Source organism: Hoplias malabaricus, chromosome 18, assembly GCF_029633855.1.
Source record: "Hoplias malabaricus isolate fHopMal1 chromosome 18, fHopMal1.hap1, whole genome shotgun sequence".
Lineage (NCBI taxonomy): Eukaryota > Metazoa > Chordata > Actinopteri > Characiformes > Erythrinidae > Hoplias > Hoplias malabaricus.
In genome coordinates, this window is record NC_089817.1 from 34256374 (window position 1) to 34274817 (window position 18444).

The 18444-nt window shown below is 45.1% G+C and overlaps 2 protein-coding genes across 2 annotated transcripts; both read left to right on the forward strand.

Moving 5' to 3' along the window:
* Nucleotides 1-2101: 2101 nt before the first annotated feature.
* On the forward strand, nt 2102-4826 carry LOC136675095 (protocadherin beta-16-like). The gene has a single exon (XM_066651508.1). It carries the CDS (start codon nt 2313-2315, stop codon nt 4824-4826), a length of 2514 nt encoding a protein of 837 aa, XP_066507605.1. The 5' UTR covers nt 2102-2312.
* A 10675-nt stretch (nt 4827-15501) lies between these two features.
* Nucleotides 15502-18444, forward strand: LOC136675151 (protocadherin beta-16-like). Its single transcript, XM_066651576.1, has one exon. The coding sequence runs from the start codon at nt 15717-15719 to the stop codon at nt 18228-18230; it is 2514 nt and encodes an 837-aa protein (XP_066507673.1). The 5' UTR covers nt 15502-15716; the 3' UTR covers nt 18231-18444.

Here is an 18444-nt window from a genome sequence, read left to right on the forward strand (position 1 = left end):
TCTACGTGTGCCAAACAAATGTGTAATTCCACAGGAGTTATCTGGTTAAATGTTAGCGGCTATCATAACCAGCACCAGCTATCTGCTAAAAAGCAGCACCAAGACAATGTGGTTGGAAACGTTTAGAGCTGTATGATTAAAACATACATTTACTCATTACTGTTGTTCCAAAATCCTGAAAGTACGACGCTTGCTGTCTCTGTTTACGTTTGATTTCTTCGTTTTTGTCTCTTTCACTCAGTCTCCGTTCTCGCCCCCAGAGAACCGTTAGCCCCGCAACCCCGCCCCCAGAGAACCGTTAGCCCCGCCGCCCCACCATCAGAGAACCGTTAGCCCCGTTCTCGCTAACCGCCCCACCCTCAACAAAATATAAATAGATAAAGCAGTATTAACGCAAAAAAAGCAATTCTTTCTCTGTTTTATTTGGACGAAAACTATTCTCTGTTCTGTTGTTGTTTTGTAGTGAGGCCTACATCTGATGTTAAAAAATTAACTGTACCCTTGCCTAAAAAACAAGAATGTAATTTTACTATATTTTCGTTGGAAAAACTATAGAATAAGTGAGAAATAAATGGTGTAAATAAGTTACTCACCTTCAGATGCCGTGTGCAGTCCTCAGCCTCCCCAGCTCACAATACAGTAAAATACTGTAAAGCTAGTCCGTTACCCAGGATGCATTGCAATACACAGTAAATTACTGTATTAAAAAATACAGTAAAATACTGTAGCAGACTCGCTGTAAATTTACAGCACTTTTTTTACAGTGTAGAGTTCACAGTGGTACAGGAACACTTCAGGAAGATGTGGAGTTAGTGGTGTTCTTCCATGAGACGTTATTGTTTCTAAACTCTCAGAATTACACTTTACAGGTCTCTGGTCAGTTCCTAGATCACAGTAAACATCTTCTCCTTCACTGCACTGAAATAAAAAAGAGAACTGTGACTAAGGCAGAGTAGACAGAGGGATACATGGTACATAACTCCTCCCACACAATTTATAACTGCGAACTCTATACGAAACTATTAGTGCTCTTCCATTCCTCTGTTATTCCCTTATGACCCTTACACTGAATATTGACTGAATTCCCAACTCCATCTAAGCTCCATGCAGAAATATATTCACACACGGCTCAACAGCGACTGGTGGCTAAATATATGAAGATTAACTGGTTAAGTGCTGTATACATCAATCTGGAATCATAAGAAAACTCACATCTCTTAAGTTAAAGCACAGAAAAATAATAATAAAATAAATAAATAAATAAATAAATAAATCTTAAACGCTATTTTCAGCAGATTTTCTGAGGCTTATCCCCTCACTCTTTGATTGGTTACTAACAACATGAGAGTGTAATAAAGGTAAATATAGGAATGCTAAAATAATAATTAAATAATTGTCTGTTCTGAAACCTACCCGGTGCTGAACAAATAGGAGAAATGATTCTAAAGGTTTTAAATTTGAACTTAGTATTTCTTTTTCTATTTATTGAATGCACAAAACATTCCTTATCACAGATTATATTTTCCATGATTTATTTGACACTCTTTACAAAGAGATTGGTTCTGTTCTAGAAGTTGTTACTTTCAGAATCGTTATAGATTGTGCTTTAATAATTTCTCATAAAGTTAACCACGTGTCACTAACCGTTGTTACAAACTGCAAAGCTGAGTGTTACACGTTTCTTTGGTGAAAAACCAATTAGAAATTACAGACATCCTGCAGTTTTTCTTCATCAGACCCCTTCCCACTGCTTTCCTCTGTCTGGCGCTGTTCATCTCCTCAGTGCTGAAATTCTGAAGAGCTCCCGGTCTCAACCAGTCCAGCGGTTTTAGATGATGGAGGATTATTAGTGGGTCCTCGGTACATTTGATCAGACTCTGAGTGACTACAATAATTGATAAATATATATATCTCATTGTGTGATTGAAGTGTTAAAAATACAAGTGGTGATTGTAACAGTGCTTTCTATGTTCCATTCTCCTGCGCTGATAAATCTATTAGAAATCAGCTCATCGCTGAAGAACAAGATCTGATTCTTGATAAGAGCCCTTTGGTACGAAGCAAGAGCCTTTAGTGACGGTGCATTTCCAGTGTCCGTACACTAAGGGCCGCTATTGGACCACATTAGTGAGACAGCAGTAGAAACCCTCCACAGTCCCTCCTCCTCCTGCCTCACACTGAGGGCTTTAATGTGGAGGAGGAATCTGCGTCTCTTTCTGTCTTTCTCCCGGGAACAGGCTGCATCTACAATCCTTTATTTATTTCAACTAATATTTCTTTTACCGGGAGTATAACCGTGTGTGGATGACGCCATGGCTCCGCGTGTGGATTATTTCCGCTCGTGTGTGGTTTCTCAGCATCGTCGGAGACGGACAGCGCAGTTAAAATGGCAGACCGTGCTCTTTCTCCTCTGTGTTTACGGGACGGACGCGGTGTCGGGTCAAGCGCGGTACTCGATCCCGGAGGAGATGCCCGAGGGCTCCTTTGTAGGAAACATCGCCAAGGATTTGGGGCTCGAGATCAGTAGACTGCTTTCAGGGAAAGCTCGAGTTGTGACAAAGGGCGGTCGGCAGTATGTGGAACTGAGCAGAGACAAAGGCGCTCTGGTCGTGAAGGAGAGGATAGACCGAGAGGAGCTCTGTAAGCAAACAACGCCCTGCAGCTTCAGCTTTGATCTCATCATTGAGAACCCCATCCAACTCCATCGCATCACGGTCGAGGTCCTGGACATCAATGATAACGCCCCGGTTTTTCCGAAAGGTACCGTTCATTTAAAAATAAGTGAAAGCACAGCGTCAGGGAAACGTTTTCCTTTGGACAGCGCCGTGGATTTGGACGTAGGAATTAACGGAATTCAAAGCTATGCTCTGAGTCCCACTGATCATTTTAAACTGGAGGTAAATAATCAGGGAGACGGAGGTAAATATGTAGAAATGGTTTTAAAGCGCGAGCTGGACCGAGAGGAGCGCGAGGAGCTGAAATTAGTGCTGACTGCATATGACGGAGGATCTCCTAAAAAGTCCAGCACTGTTCAGATCCATATTTCAGTTTTAGATGTTAATGATAACACTCCAGTGTGTAAACAGTCTGTTTATAAAGCGGAGGTGAGGGAGGATTCTCCAGTGGGTTCAGTCTTAACTAAAGTGAGCGCTGCTGACGCTGATGAAGGGGTTAATGGAGAAGTATCATATTCCATTGCTCAGGCGAGTAAAGAAGCCAGGAATCTTTTCAACATAAACCTAGAGACTGGAGAAATTACAACTTTAGGCCGTTTAGATTATGAACGAGAAAGAACGTTCCAAATAAACGTAGAAGCAATAGACAAAGGGGGTCTCGCGGACACGTGTAAAGTGGTCATAGACGTGGTCGACGTGAACGATAACGCCCCCACTATCCAGCTGATGTCCTTCTCTAACACCATCGCTGAGAATGCTCCAGTGGGGACCACCGTAGCTGTTGTGAACGTAGAGGACGCAGACTCCGCTCAGAACGGAGCGGTGCAGTGTAAAATCAATGAGGACACTCCGTTTAAAATGGAGTCGTCACTGACTGATTACTACGCTTTAGTCACCGACGAAGTCCTCGACCGGGAACACGTCGCTGAGTATAACGTCACCATTTCGGTGCGGGATCAAGGAAGCCCTGCTCTCCACAGCAATAAGACCCTGACGGTGAGGGTCTCCGATGTGAACGACAACGCCCCCGTCTTCCACTCCGCTCACTACACCGCCTTCGTCCCTGAGAACAATCCCCCGGGGGTGGCGGTGCTGACCGTCAGAGCGCGCGACGCAGACTGGGGCCCGAACGCGCGGCTGTCCTACTTCCTGGAGGAGAGTGACGTCATGGGGAGTCCGGTGAGCTCTCTGATATCCATTAACTCAGACAGCGGGGTCGTTCACGCCGTGAGGTCGTTCGATTACGAGCAGATGAAGAGTCTGAGCTTTAACGTGACCGCGCGAGACGGCGGGTCCCCTCCGTTAAGTTCCGAGGTTCTGGTGACTGTCAGCGTCCAGGACCAGAACGACAACGCCCCTCAGGTGCTGTACCCGGTGCAGAGCGGCGGCTCCGTGGTGGCTGAGATGGTGCCTCGCTCAGCAGATGTGGGCTATCTGGTGACTAAAGTGGTGGCCGTGGATGTGGACTCTGGGCAGAACGCCTGGCTCTCCTACAAACTCCAGAAGGCCACGGACAGGGCGCTGTTTGAAGTGGGCGCACAGAACGGAGAGATCCGGACCGTGCGGCAGGTCACCGATAAAGACGCCGTGAAACAGAAGCTCACTGTTGTTGTGGAGGATAACGGTCAGCCCTCTCGCTCAGCCGTGGTCAGCATCAACGTGGCCGTAGCGGACAGTTTCCCCGAGGTGTTGTCCGAGCTGACGGACTTTCCGCAGGGCAGAGAATACAACGAGAAGCTGAGCTTTTATTTAGTTTTAGCGCTGGCCGCGGTGTCCTTCCTCTTCATCACAACTGTAGTGGTCATCGTCTCAGTGAAGATCTACAGATGGAGACAGTCTCGTGTTCTCTATCAGTCCAGTCTCCCGGTGATTCCCTACTATCCCCCCGGGTACGCGGACACAGGAGTGAGCGCCACTCTGCCGCACATGTATAACTATGACGTGTGTATGAGCACCAGCTCGAGGAAGAGTGACTGTAAATATTCTACACTTGGTGGACAGAGTGTTTTAGTGGTGGACCAGGGCTTTTCAGAGACTCTGCAGCGCGCCCTGAAGGACAAGGACTTCCTGGACAGTGCAGAGTCTCCGGAAACGGTAGGACACTGGTTGATTTTGTCATTAAAGGAACGCTGCGTTATATTTTTACTTTAAAATTACAGCTTCAAAATCATGGTGATTATCCACGGTCCTGTGAAAGTGAGAACAGTGCCTTTGTCGTTGCCACTCTGGGCTCAGCACTGCAGAAACTGCACTATGTATCTTCTGGTGTAGGGTAGGAATCATCCACTCCCCACTGATTTCAGTACAGTGAAGTAAATATAAATTACTCTAGAGGGAGCCCCAGGAGCAATCAAATCCAAGTCTTACCTACACTGTAAATTTTACAGTAAAATACTGGCAGCAGAGTTCCCAGCCATTTACTGTATTTTTACAGGATCACTACTGTATTTTAAATTTACAGCATATTACTGTAATTGAACAATAGAATAATCTACTGTAAATACTGTAATTTACAGTAAAATACTGGCAGCAGTGTTCCCAGCCATTTACCATATTTTTACAGGAACACTACTGTATTTTAAATTTACAGCATATTACTGTAATTGAATAATACAATAATTCACTGTAAACATTGTAATTTACAGTAAATTACTGGCAGCAGTGTTCCCAACCGTTTACTGTATTTTTACAGGATCACTACTGTATTTTAAATTCACAGCATATTACTGTAATTGAATAATACAATCATTTACTGTAAATACTGTAATTTACTGTAAAATACTGGCAGCACAGTTCCCAGCCATTTACTGTACTTTTACAGTATCACTACTGTGTTTTAAATTTACAGCATATTACTGTAATTGAATAATACAATAATTTACTGTAAACATTGTAATTTACAGTAAATTACTGGCAGCAGTGTTCCCAACCATTTACTGTACTTTTACAGGATCACTACTGTGTTTTAAATTTACAGCATATTACTGTAAATGAATAATACTATAATTTACTGTAAACACTGTAATTTACAGTAAATTCCTGGTAGCAGAGTTCCCAGCCATTTACCATATTTTTACAGGAACACTACTGTATTTCAAATTTACAGCATATTACTGTAACTGAATAATACAATAATTTACTGTAGATATTGGAATTTACAGTAAATTCCTGGCAGCAGAGTTCCCAGCCATTTACCATATTTTTACAGGAACACTACTGTATTTTAAATTTACAGCATATTACTGTAACTGAATAATACAATAATTTACTGTAAACACTGTAATTTATAGTAAAATACTGGCAGCAGAGTTCCCAGCCATTTATTGTATTTTTACAGGATCACTACTGTATTTTAAATTTACAGCATATTACTGTAATTGAATAATACAATAATTTACTGTAAACACTGTAATTTACAGTAAATTCCTGGTAGCAGAGTTCCCAGCCATTTACCATATTTTTACAGGAACACTACTGTATTTTAAATTTACAGCATATTACTGTAATTGAATAATACAATGATTTACTGTAGATATTGGAACTTACAGTAAATTCCTGGCAGCAGAGTTCACAGCCATTTACCATATTTTTACAGGAACACTATTGTATTTTAAATTTACAGCATATTACTGTAATTGAATAATCCAATAATTTACTGTAAACACTGTAATTTACAGTACATTCCTGGTAGCAGAGTTCCCAGCCATTTACCATATTTTTACAGGAACACTACTGTATTTCAAATTTACAGCATATTACTGTAATTGAATAATACAATAATTTACTGTAGATATTGGAATTTACAGTAAATTCCTGGCAGCAGAGTTCCCAGCCATTTACCATATTTTTACAGGAACACTACTGTATTTTAAATTTACAGCATATTACTGTAATTGAATAATACAATAATTTGGCAGCAGAGTTCCCAGCCATTTACCATATTTTTACAGGAACACTACTGTATTTCAAATTTACAGCATATTACTGTAATTGAATAATACAATAATTTACTGTAGATATTGGAATTTACAGTAAATTCCTGGCAGCAGAGTTCCCAGCCATTTACCATATTTTTACAGGATCACTACTATATTTTAAATTTACAGCATATTACTGTAATTGAATAATACAATAATTTACTGTAAATACTGTAATTTACTGTAAAATACTGGCAGCAAAGTTCCCAGCCATTTACTGTATTTTTACAGGATCACTACTGTATTTTAAATTTACAGCATATTACTGTAATTGAATAATACAATAATTTACTGTAAATAATGTAATATACAGTAAAATACTGGCAGCAGAGTTCCCAGCCATTTACTGTATTTTTACAGGATCACTACTGTATTTTAAATTTACAGCGTATTACTGTAATTGAATAATACAATAATTTACTGTAGATATTGGAATTTACAGTAAATTTCTGGCAGCAGAGTTCCCAGCCATTTACCATATTTTTACAGGAACACTACTGTATTTTAAATTTACATCATATTACTGTAACTGAATAATACAATAATTTACCGTAAACACTGTAATTTATAGTAAAATACTGGCAGCAGAGTTCCCAGCCATTTACCATATTTTTACAGGAACACTACTGTATTTTATATTTACAGCATATTACTGTAATTGAATAATACAATAATTTACTGTAAACACTGTAATTTACTGTCAAATACTGGCAGCAGAGTTCCCAGCCATTTACTGTATTTTTACAGGAACACTACTGTATTTCAAATTTACAGCATATTACTGCAATTGCACAATACATTGTTTTACTGTAAATATTTAAATGTACAGTAAGTCCTTTCAGCAGATTTGCCAGGCCTTTTACTGCCTTTTTTCAGAAACAGTACTTTTTACAGATGAACACTGTAATTAGAAACAGTACCTAAATTACATTTAATTCTTTATTTATACTGAACAATACCAGCATGTAATATTTTTGTAATAAGATTATAGTGTTACTATTAAGAAAAACTACTGCCAAGCATGAATACTGTAAAAATACTATAACCATTACACACACAAAAGAAGTCCAAATCTACATTTAGAATTAAAATCTTTAATGCACTTTATTCAAACCGAATATATGCAGAATGTGGACAAATTTCAGGTACATGTTCAAATCATTTACATTTTTACTTCAGCTTTATATTTTTGCCTCTTATGATATTTGAGTAGCTTTTATTTTTTATATTTAAAATACTTCACAATATCAATTACATTATTGCCCTTGATGGATCACAAGGAAAATGCCCAAATCTTTATAGTAAAACACTGTTATATCACATGACTTTTGATCTCATCAGATTACACAAATAGTGACCGTAATACATCATGAACATTTTAATAAAAACCTGGATTACTAAAACCCCGTATTTCAAATATCATCATTGATATTTACTGATCAGCCGAGACCCACAGAGTCCGTTTAGTCTTGAACATGACCCTTTAAATAAAGTTATATTCAAAGTCCATTAGTTTCTTTAAAAGTGAGGATACACAAGGATGCATGGTTCAGGACTCCTTGGTTGCTCTTGACGTTGACCACCCCTGGGGATTTGTACCAATGAGGCATCTATAAATAAATCCATAATTATTAACATAGCATGTGGAAATAAAGGAACAAATAGTTGCAATAAACATGGTGTACACAAAGCTTAGAGGATACAGTCAGGGGAAGATCAGATGACATCAAGTGCTGGACAATTTTTAAAACTAAACATAGCACAAAAAGCAAGGAAATTTTTGCTTGGTAGATCATTTCTTTGTTGTAACAAATGCTTCTCAGCAATAAATCTTACACCATTGGAAGCCTGTTAATTTTTTTTTTTAAATGGTTCTACATTTGTAAGGAACATGGATTTGTGGGAGGAGCAGTAGAGCTGAGTGTGTGGGTTGTGCCAATGAAAAATTAGCCCCATCCTCTCTGCCGATGCCAAACAGCTTATTCTGCCATTGACTCGTTTGGTGGGTTGTGATTGGCTGATTGAAGGTTGAAGAGACAAGACGTATTGGCAATTTAACAATTTATACATTTAACAAATGATCACACACTGCTGATCACACACTGCTGGTCACACACTGCTGGTTACACACTGCTGATCACACACTGCTGATCACACACTGCTGATCACACACTGCTGGTCACACACTGCTGGTTACACACTGCTGATCACACACTGCTGATCACACACTGCTGGTCACACACTGCTGGTCACACACTGCTGATCACACACTGCTGGTCACACACTGCTGATCACACACTGCTGATCACACACTGATGATCACACACTGCTGGTCACACACTGCTGGTCACACACTGCTGCGACAGTCTTTTCGAGTTGTGTCAACTTCTCATAAAATTACAGTGATCCAACAGAGTGTTTTGAGTTCAGTGAGTTACCTTTGAGACGTAGTAAAAAGCACTTTTATATAAAACATGAGCTTAATAAATGTCACCATCAACAGATCTTCAACAGTGTGATTACTTTTATTCCGTACTGTGATCACATCTCACATCTTTCACACACTTCACATAGTAATAAATACGTATGTTTACTGTATAAATGTCAGTTATAAGGCTCCATTTCAGTCAGTTGAGTGTGAGACAAAGAACATGAGAACATTCATAAAAACAGTGATAGAAACTTAACTTCTCTCTCCTCTGTTTCCCTCTCCCTCTGTTTAACTTGTTGTGCCTAAGTCTCAAAGCTATGGAGCCCCTAAAGGGACTGGGGGAAAAATAAAAAAGACTATTGATTTTGCATTCCCTTGCAAACACATTGCGCTCCTTTGCAAATGTTTTATGATACACAATTGTCTTTGTGGCTCAGTCAACACATCAGGACACTGCAGATTCCAGGGAATTCCAGCCACTTGAAGCAGATATTACATATAAATTTATTTATCTCTACTAACACACAGTTTCGTTGCCAGTGCGAATCATTCATACATCTGTAAGGAGCTGCCTCACATCAGAGGAAGTTGTAAACAACAGGTTTATATACGTTCGGTAGCATCTTGAAAGTGCAAGTCAGAACGCTGTAGCTCTATGTATCTCCATAGTAACAGGTGTATGATACGTAGGCGGCTTCATGAAAGAAAGTAAATGACTGTTTTTTTTTTTTATTATTATTGTTATTGACTGGGGTCGGGGTCAAGCTATGAATCTTAACGAAAAACCTTTACCAAGCAAAGACTCTCTTAAAAATCCGGTCATTCAGTAACAAGATGGAGGGTGTAAGGCGCAACACACAGAGATCTCAGGGCACGCTGCAGACTGATTTTTACAGAGACGTGGCTCAGCGCGATGACTCCAGACACGGCTGTGTAGCTAGAGCCGGTCGCTACACCATGCATTTCGTTTGGGAATTCTGTTTTTTTTAAAGCTGCAGTAAAAAGGGATACCATTTTCTGCCAGAACTGACTTTTACACACATTACTCCAATACACTACCAATAGCTACACATTTATTCAGTTGTTCACTCTCCATTCTCTCCCACTGTTTAGAAACTGTGTTCACTGTCTGTGTCTCTGTACTGTTCACGTCACCTTTGTCCATGCGCTTGCACTTTAAATTCTCTCATCTTCATTTCATAGCAGTTAACAACACAGCAACAAACGTTTCAGTTGGCGCTCCCCAATAACATATCCATGTTTCTGCTGGGAAGTGATGCTATGTCTTTATATTTCAGTCCAAGATCAAAGTAAAATTCAACGAGCTGCTCCATAGTTCACCTGACAAACAGCAAGCACACAATCAACAGCAAGCACAGTACTACGGAGCCCACAAAGTATTTACGAGGGAACACAAAATCAATAGTCTTTTTTTATTTGCCCCCAGTCCCTTTAGGGGCTCCGTAAATAATTACATTAAAAAAACCTGAGGGTCATAAAAGTGTTCTTAGTGGTTGTGTCAGGATCGAGGGACGGACTGACGGAGCGGACGCATTCGCTAAAGCACAGATATACTTTTAATGACAAAGAATAACAAAACAAAGAGACTGTAAACAAAAGACAAGAAACGGGGATCCAGGCAGGATAAACGGGACACGGGGAGTAGAACAGGATTAACGGGACAGACAGACGAAAGAACGAAACGACAAAGGAAATACAGCGACAACGTGAAAACTAACAACGGAGAGACTAACGAACACGACAGACTTGACTGGAACCATAGAACACGACTGACTTGACATGATATAGGGAACAATGACCAACAAACAGGAAGTGCAGGAAGGGGACTTAAATACAAGACACTGACGAGACGCACCTGTGACAGATAACGAGGAGGCGGAGACAAGGACATAAACAAAACATAGCCATGTGCAAATAAAGCACATAGCGGGGACAACAGACTGACAGGACGAAGGCGTGACAGATGCCCCCCCCAAGAACGCGCAACTCCCGGGCGCGTACTCCTAAACCCCCCAGGAGCTGGCACAGGAGAGGGCACGGAAAACAAGACAGACTAAGACAAGACAAGGAACCAAGTGAGACAGGACTCAGGACAGGACGGGAACAGACACAGGAGCTGGGGACACGACAGGACCGAATATACGAGACGGGACATGGGACATGACAGGAGACTGACAAAGGGGGGCCACAAGAGACGAGAACGGACTGGACAGGACAGGAGTGGACACATGGGAATTGACGGGAGACTGGACTGGAGACAAGACAGGGGACTGAACGTGGGACGGATACGGAGACTGGACACGTTTGGGGACAGAAGACTGGACATGGACAGGTGACAGAACAGGGGACTGGAATGGAGACGGGACTGATGACGAGACAGGGGACAAGACACTGGACAGGATAGGAACATTAGACTGGACAGGGGTATGTGACTGGACAGGTGACATGACACTAGACGGATACGGAGACTGGACATGACTAACAGGGGACTGGACATGAGACAGGACAGAGGGTTGGAACGGGGACTGGACAGGAGACGGGACAGGGGTTTGAGACAGAGACTGGACTGGAGACGGGACAGGGGTTTGAGACAGAGACTGGACTGGAGACGGGACAGGGGTTTGAGACAGAGACTGGACTGGAGACAAGACGGGTGACTGGACATTGGACAGATACGGAGACTGGACCTGACTAACAGGGGACTGAACATGAGACAAGACAGGGGTCTGGACTGGACTTGGCAGGGGAACAGGTACAAGAATATTTACAGGGACTGACACAAACACAGTGACCGGGACAGGGACAGAGACAAAGGCTGACACGGGCACAGGGACAAGGACAGAGACAGGAACCAAGACAGGGACAGACAGGGGAACCAATACAACAGGGGGGTGCCCAGGACTGGCTAATGTCTGTGGGGCAGTCTGAGGAACCAGCCTGGGCACAGTTCTAGGGATCGGCCCCGAAGTCCTTCGGGCCGACCTACGGACATGGACAGGAGCGGCCGTAGCCACAGTCACGGGGACAGGAGCGGCCGTAGCCACAGTCACGGGGACAGGAGCGGCCGTAGCCACAGTCACGGGGACAGGAGCGGCCGTAGCCACAGTCACGGGGACAGGAGAGGCCGTAGCCACAGTCACGGGGACAGGAGAGGCCGTAGCCACAGTCACGGGGACAGGAGAGGCCGTAGCCACAGTCACGGGGACAGGAGAGGCCGTAGCCACAGTCACCGAGACAGGAGCGGTGGGTGCCGCCATCACCGAGACAGGAGCGGCGGGTGCCGCCATCACCGAGACAGGAGCGGCGGGTGCCGCCATCACCGAGACAGGAGCGGCGGGTGCCGCCATCACGGACACAGGAGCGGCGGGTGCCGCCATCACGGACACAGGAGCGGCGGGTGCCGCCATCACCGACACAGGAGCGGCGGGTGCCGCCATCACGGACACAGGAGAACGTGCGACGACGTCCACGGAGGCAGAGGAATCTGCGCCGTCGTCCACGGAGACTGGAGAACGTGCGACGACTTCCAAGGAGGCAGAGGAATCTGCGCTGTCGTCCACGGAGACTGGGGAACTTGCAACGACGACCACGGAGGCAGAGGAATCTGCGCCGTCGTCCACGGAGACTGGGGAACGTGCGACGACGACCACGGAGGCAGAGGAGTCTGCGCCGTCGTCCACGGAGACTGGGGAACGTGTGACGACGTCCACGGAGGCAGAGGAATCTGCGCCGTCGTCCACGGAGGCAGAGGAACGTGCGACGACGACCACGGAGGCAGAGGAGTCTGCACCGTCGTCCACGGAGACTGGAGAACGTGCGACGACATCCACGGAGGCAGAGGAGTCTGCGCCGTCGTCCACGGAGACTGGAGAGGCGCGCGTCGCGCTCACGAAGACAGGAGAGGCTCGCGCTGCGCTCACGTAGATAGGCGCGGCTGGAGGTGCCGCGCTCTCGAGGACAGGAGTTTGTGCTGCTCGCCGGGCTCGCGCTGGAGCTGTAAAGGGTTTAGGGGGTTTCACAGGCGCACCCATTAAATCCCTCAGAGGTGCGCCTCTGTTAGCCCCAACTCCGTCGTCACGACGTTGGAGGCTAACAGCCCCTATCCTTAACGCCCCCCCAAAAATTTCCCCGGACCTAAGGGGGTAATCCACCGTCGAGGGGGGAACTCCAGCACGCTTCTTCCGCCGGCTCCTTCGACTCCCGCTGGCGCAACTACTCGATTCACAAGTCGACTCCTCCGGTTTAGGAATCGGAATAGCGCCAGGCAGGAGCTGGAGCCGGCAACTCCCGCTGTAGCAGTCCTTCTGTCCATAATTCGGCTCCTCTGAAGTCCTAGAGGCTACCATTGCACGAATTATGGACGCTTGGACTTCTCCTAGTCTCCGAAGGTAACTGTCTGTGCTAGCTGCGTCCTGGCGGTTGGTCATTCTGTCAGGATCGAGGGACGGACTGACGGAGCGGACGCATTCGCTAAAGCACAGATATACTTTTAATGACAAAGAATAACAAAACAAAGAGACTGTAAACAAAAGACAAGAAACGGGGATCCAGGCAGGATAAACGGGACACGGGGAGTAGAACAGGATTAACGGGACAGACAGACGAAAGAACGAAACGACAAAGGAAATACAGCGACAACGTGAAAACTAACAACGGAGAGACTAACGAACACGACAGACTTGACTGGAACCATAGAACACGACTGACTTGACATGATATAGGGAACAATGACCAACAAACAGGAAGTGCAGGAAGGGGACTTAAATACAAGACACTGACGAGACGTACCTGTGACAGATAACGAGGAGGCGGAGACAAGGACATAAACAAAACATAGCCATGTGCAAATAAAGCACATGGCGGGGACAACAGACTGACAGGACGAAGGCGTGACAGGTTGTAACACTCTCTTACAGAGTTAAGGAAAGCTAGCCGGCTAATTCTGCTCTGTATCCACCAAACACAGACCATCTACACAACAGAAAAACAGGCAAAACTAAACACACCAATGAAATACACCACCTATTTGGGTCATGAAAATGGCTATAACCCTCCCCCTGGTCGCTTTTTGGTGCCTTATCCACAGTAAAGTGTGTGTGGAGCAAACTGAAGCAGCCTTCTCCAGTAAAATCCATCTCGTCCGAGTGGGTGGGAGAAAGCTAATGAAGGAGAAAATGGCATCCAACACAAATAACTGAGTTTCCAGAAAATGATTTTTAGCTTTTAGTGTTTAATGGAATGTGCTGAGTCGGGGTGAGTCAGGAAACTGTGTTGAAACAACACTTATATTATTTATGTTCCCAACTCAGTAAAACACCACATGAAAATAAAACCTCTACCAAACATCATTCAATTACATCTTTTACCTTAAAGCAGTGCATATGTTTACATTTTGACTTTTTAGAGTGTTGCTGAACTCAGTCTAGTAGCTTATTGTTTCATTTGTAGCTCACACTGACCTCCTAAATACAATCCAGTTCAGCATAGAGCTGTCACTAGTTCATTATCACATTTGTTGTTAAAACTGGAATAGTTTTCTTTCTACAAACTGCAGAGTAATGAACTCACAGCAGTTTTTAATGGTGCAGCTTACATCTGAGCTGGGTCCATTCAACTGAAGAAATCACAGTGAACGAAACACTGGTGAATTCACATTTAAACAAATCTATCATGTCTTTGATGGACCTTTTTAAGTGGTTTAACTGCTCGGTGTCGAACAAATCTGAGTAGTTCTACATTGGTGTGTGATGCTGTCAGCGCATTGATGTCACTGAACCAGGAACAGAAGGAGGGTCACACACAGTATTAAGTGTAAGAGACAATAGCTACACCATGGTCTTTATTTTTATGACTGAATGGAGTAGTCATTTCTGCGCTGGCGTACACAGCCTGGTACCGAGGTGAGGACTGTTCTTTAAGAATTTATCACTAATCTAACGACTCGTGACACACACACATTTGGTGAAGTTGATGACAAAGGTGTGTGCTGCTTGGTTCTTGGCGACACACCGGATAGAAATTACAGACCATTTGGAGCGACCCCTTGATCAGAACCGTTCTCACTGCTTTCCTCTGTCTGGCGCTGTTCACCTCCTCAGTGCTGAAACACTGAATATCTCCCAGTCTCAGCAGGTCCAGCTCATTTCATGGTCTTCACTAATTTTGTCTGGACTTTTGAAGGGAGTGCAGTAACAGTGCTGTAGGTGGCATTTCACAACTTTATTAGCTGTGTTTCAGAATGAATCACGTGTTTTTACTGTAACTGCCCTGTTTCACGTTCCTTCAGAATTAAAATGTAGAGTAGAGACTTGGACACTGAGGACCATGGTTTATATCCTCGTGGTGTTCCTTTCCTGAGACGCAGATGTCTTTAGTGACGGTGCATTTCCAGTGTCCGTACACTAAGGGCCGCTATTGGACCACATTAGTGAGACAGCAGTGGAAACCCTCCACAGTCCCTCCTCCTCCTGCCTCACACTGAGGGCTTTAATGTGGAGGAGGAATCTGCGTCTCTTTCTGTCTTTCTCCCGGGAACAGGCTGCATCTACAATCCTTCATTTATTTAAACTAATATTTATTTTACCGCGAGTATAACCGTGTGTGGATGACGCCATGGCTCCGCGTGTGGATTATTTCCGCTCGTGTGTGGTTTCTCAGCATCGTCGGAGACGGACAGCGCAGTTAAAATGGCAGACCGTGCTCTTTCTCCTCTGTGTTTACGGGACGGACGCGGTGTCGGGTCAAGCGCGGTACTCGATCCCGGAGGAGATGCCCGAGGGCTCCTTTGTAGGAAACATCGCCAAGGATTTGGGGCTCGAGATCAGTAGACTGCTTTCAGGGAAAGCTCGAGTTGTGACAAAGGGCGGTCGGCAGTATGTGGAACTGAGCAGAGACAAAGGCGCTCTGGTCGTGAAGGAGAGGATAGACCGAGAGGAGCTCTGTAAGCAAACAACGCCCTGCAGCTTCAGCTTTGATCTCATCATTGAGAATCCCATCCAGCTCCATCGCATCACGGTCGAGGTCCTGGACATCAATGATAACGCCCCGGTTTTTCCGAAAGGTACCGTTCATTTGGAAATAAGTGAAAACACAGCGCCTGGGAAACGTTTTCCTTTGGACAGCGCCGTGGATTTGGACGTAGGAATTAACGGAATTCAAAGCTATGCTCTGAGTCCCACTGATCATTTTAAACTGGAGGTAAATAATCATGAGGGAGACAGTAAAAACGTAGACATGGTTTTGCAGCGCGAGCTGGACCGAGAGGAGCGCGAGGAGCTGAAATTAGTGCTGACTGCATATGACGGAGGATCTCCTAAAAAATCCAGCACTGTTCAGATCCATATTTCAGTTTTAGATGTTAATGATAACACTCCAGTGTGTAAACAGTCTGTTTATAAAGCGGAGGTGAGGGAGGATTCTCCAGTGGGTTCAGTCTTAACTACAGTGAGCGCTGCTGACGCTGATGAAGGAGTTAATGGAGAAGTCTCATATTCATTTGCTCAGGCAAGTAAAGAAGCCAGGAATCTTTTCAACATAAACCTAGAGACTGGAGAAGTTACAACTTTAGACCGTTTAGATTTTGAGAAGACGACAAGCTATAAAATAAATGTCGAAGCCAAGGACAAAGGGGGTCTCGCGGACACGTGTAAAGTGGTTATAGACGTGGTCGACGTGAACGATAACGCCCCCACCATCCAGCTGATGTCCTTCTCTAACACCATCGCTGAGAATGCTCCAGTGGGGACCACCGTAGCTGTTGTGAACGTAGAGGACGCAGACTCCGCTCAGAACGGAGCGGTGCAGTGTAAAATCAATGAGGACACTCCGTTTAAAATGGAGTCGTCACTGACTGATTACTACGCTTTAGTCACCGACGAAGTCCTCGACCGGGAACACGTCGCTGAGTATAACGTCACCATTTCGGTGCGGGATCAAGGAAGCCCTGCTCTCCACAGCAATAAGACCCTGACGGTGAGGGTCTCCGATGTGAACGACAACGCCCCCGTCTTCCACTCCGCTCACTACACCGCCTTCGTCCCTGAGAACAATCCCCCGGGGGTGGCGGTGCTGACCGTCAGAGCGCGCGACGCAGACTGGGGCCCGAACGCGCGGCTGTCCTACTTCCTGGAGGAGAGTGACGTCATGGGGAGCCCGGTGAGCTCTCTGATATCCATTAACTCAGACAGCGGGGTCGTTCACGCCGTGAGGTCGTTCGATTACGAGCAGATGAAGAGTCTGAGCTTTAACGTGACCGCGCGAGACGGTGGGTCCCCTCCGTTAAGTTCCGAGGTTCTGGTGACCGTCAGCGTCCAGGACCAGAATGACAACGCCCCTCAGGTGCTGTACCCGGTGCAGAGCGGCGGCTCCGTGGTGGCTGAGATGGTGCCTCGCTCAGCAGATGTGGGCTATCTGGTGACTAAAGTGGTGGCCGTGGATGTGGACTCTGGGCAGAACGCCTGGCTCTCCTACAAACTCCAGAAGGCCACGGACAGGGCGCTGTTTGAAGTGGGCGCACAGAACGGAGAGATCCGGACCGTGCGGCAGGTCACCGATAAAGACGCCGTGAAACAGAAGCTCACTGTTGTTGTGGAGGATAACGGTCAGCCCTCTCGCTCAGCCGTGGTCAGCATCAACGTGGCCGTAGCGGACAGTTTCCCCGAGGTGCTGTCCGAGCTGACGGACTTTCCGCAGGGCAGAGAATACAACGAGAAGCTGAGCTTTTATTTAGTTTTAGCGCTGGCCGCGGTGTCCTTCCTCTTCATCACAACTGTAGTGGTCATCGTCTCAGTGAAGATCTACAGATGGAGACAGTCTCGTGTTCTCTATCAGTCCAGTCTCCCGGTGATTCCCTACTATCCCCCCGGGTACGCGGACACAGGAGTGAGCGCCACTCTGCCGCACATGTATAACTATGACGTGTGTATGAGCACCAGCTCGAGGAAGAGTGACTGTAAATATTCTACACTTGGTGGACAGAGTGTTTTAGTGGTGGACCAGGGCTTTTCAGAGACTCTGCAGCGCGCCCTGAAGGACAAGGACTTCCTGGACAGTGCAGAGTCTCCGGAAACGGTAGGACACTGGTTGATTTTGTCATTAAAGGAACGCTGCGTTATATTTTTACTTTAAAATTACAGCTTCAAAATCATGGTGATTATCCACGGTCCTGTGAAAGTGAGAACAGCGCCTTTGTCGTTGCCACTCTGGGCTCAGCACTGCAGAAACTGCACTATGTATCTTTTGGTGTAGGGTAGGAATCATCCTCTCCCCACTGATTTCAGTACAGTGAAGTAAATATAAATTACTCTAGAGGAAGCCCCAGGAGCAATCAAACCCAAGTCTT

Coding starts and splice junctions, on each gene's coding strand:
- LOC136675095 (XM_066651508.1), top strand. CDS start 2,313: ATGGCTCCGCGTGTGGATTATTTCCGCTCGTGTGTGGTTTCTCAGCAT.
- LOC136675151 (XM_066651576.1), top strand. CDS start 15,717: ATGGCTCCGCGTGTGGATTATTTCCGCTCGTGTGTGGTTTCTCAGCAT.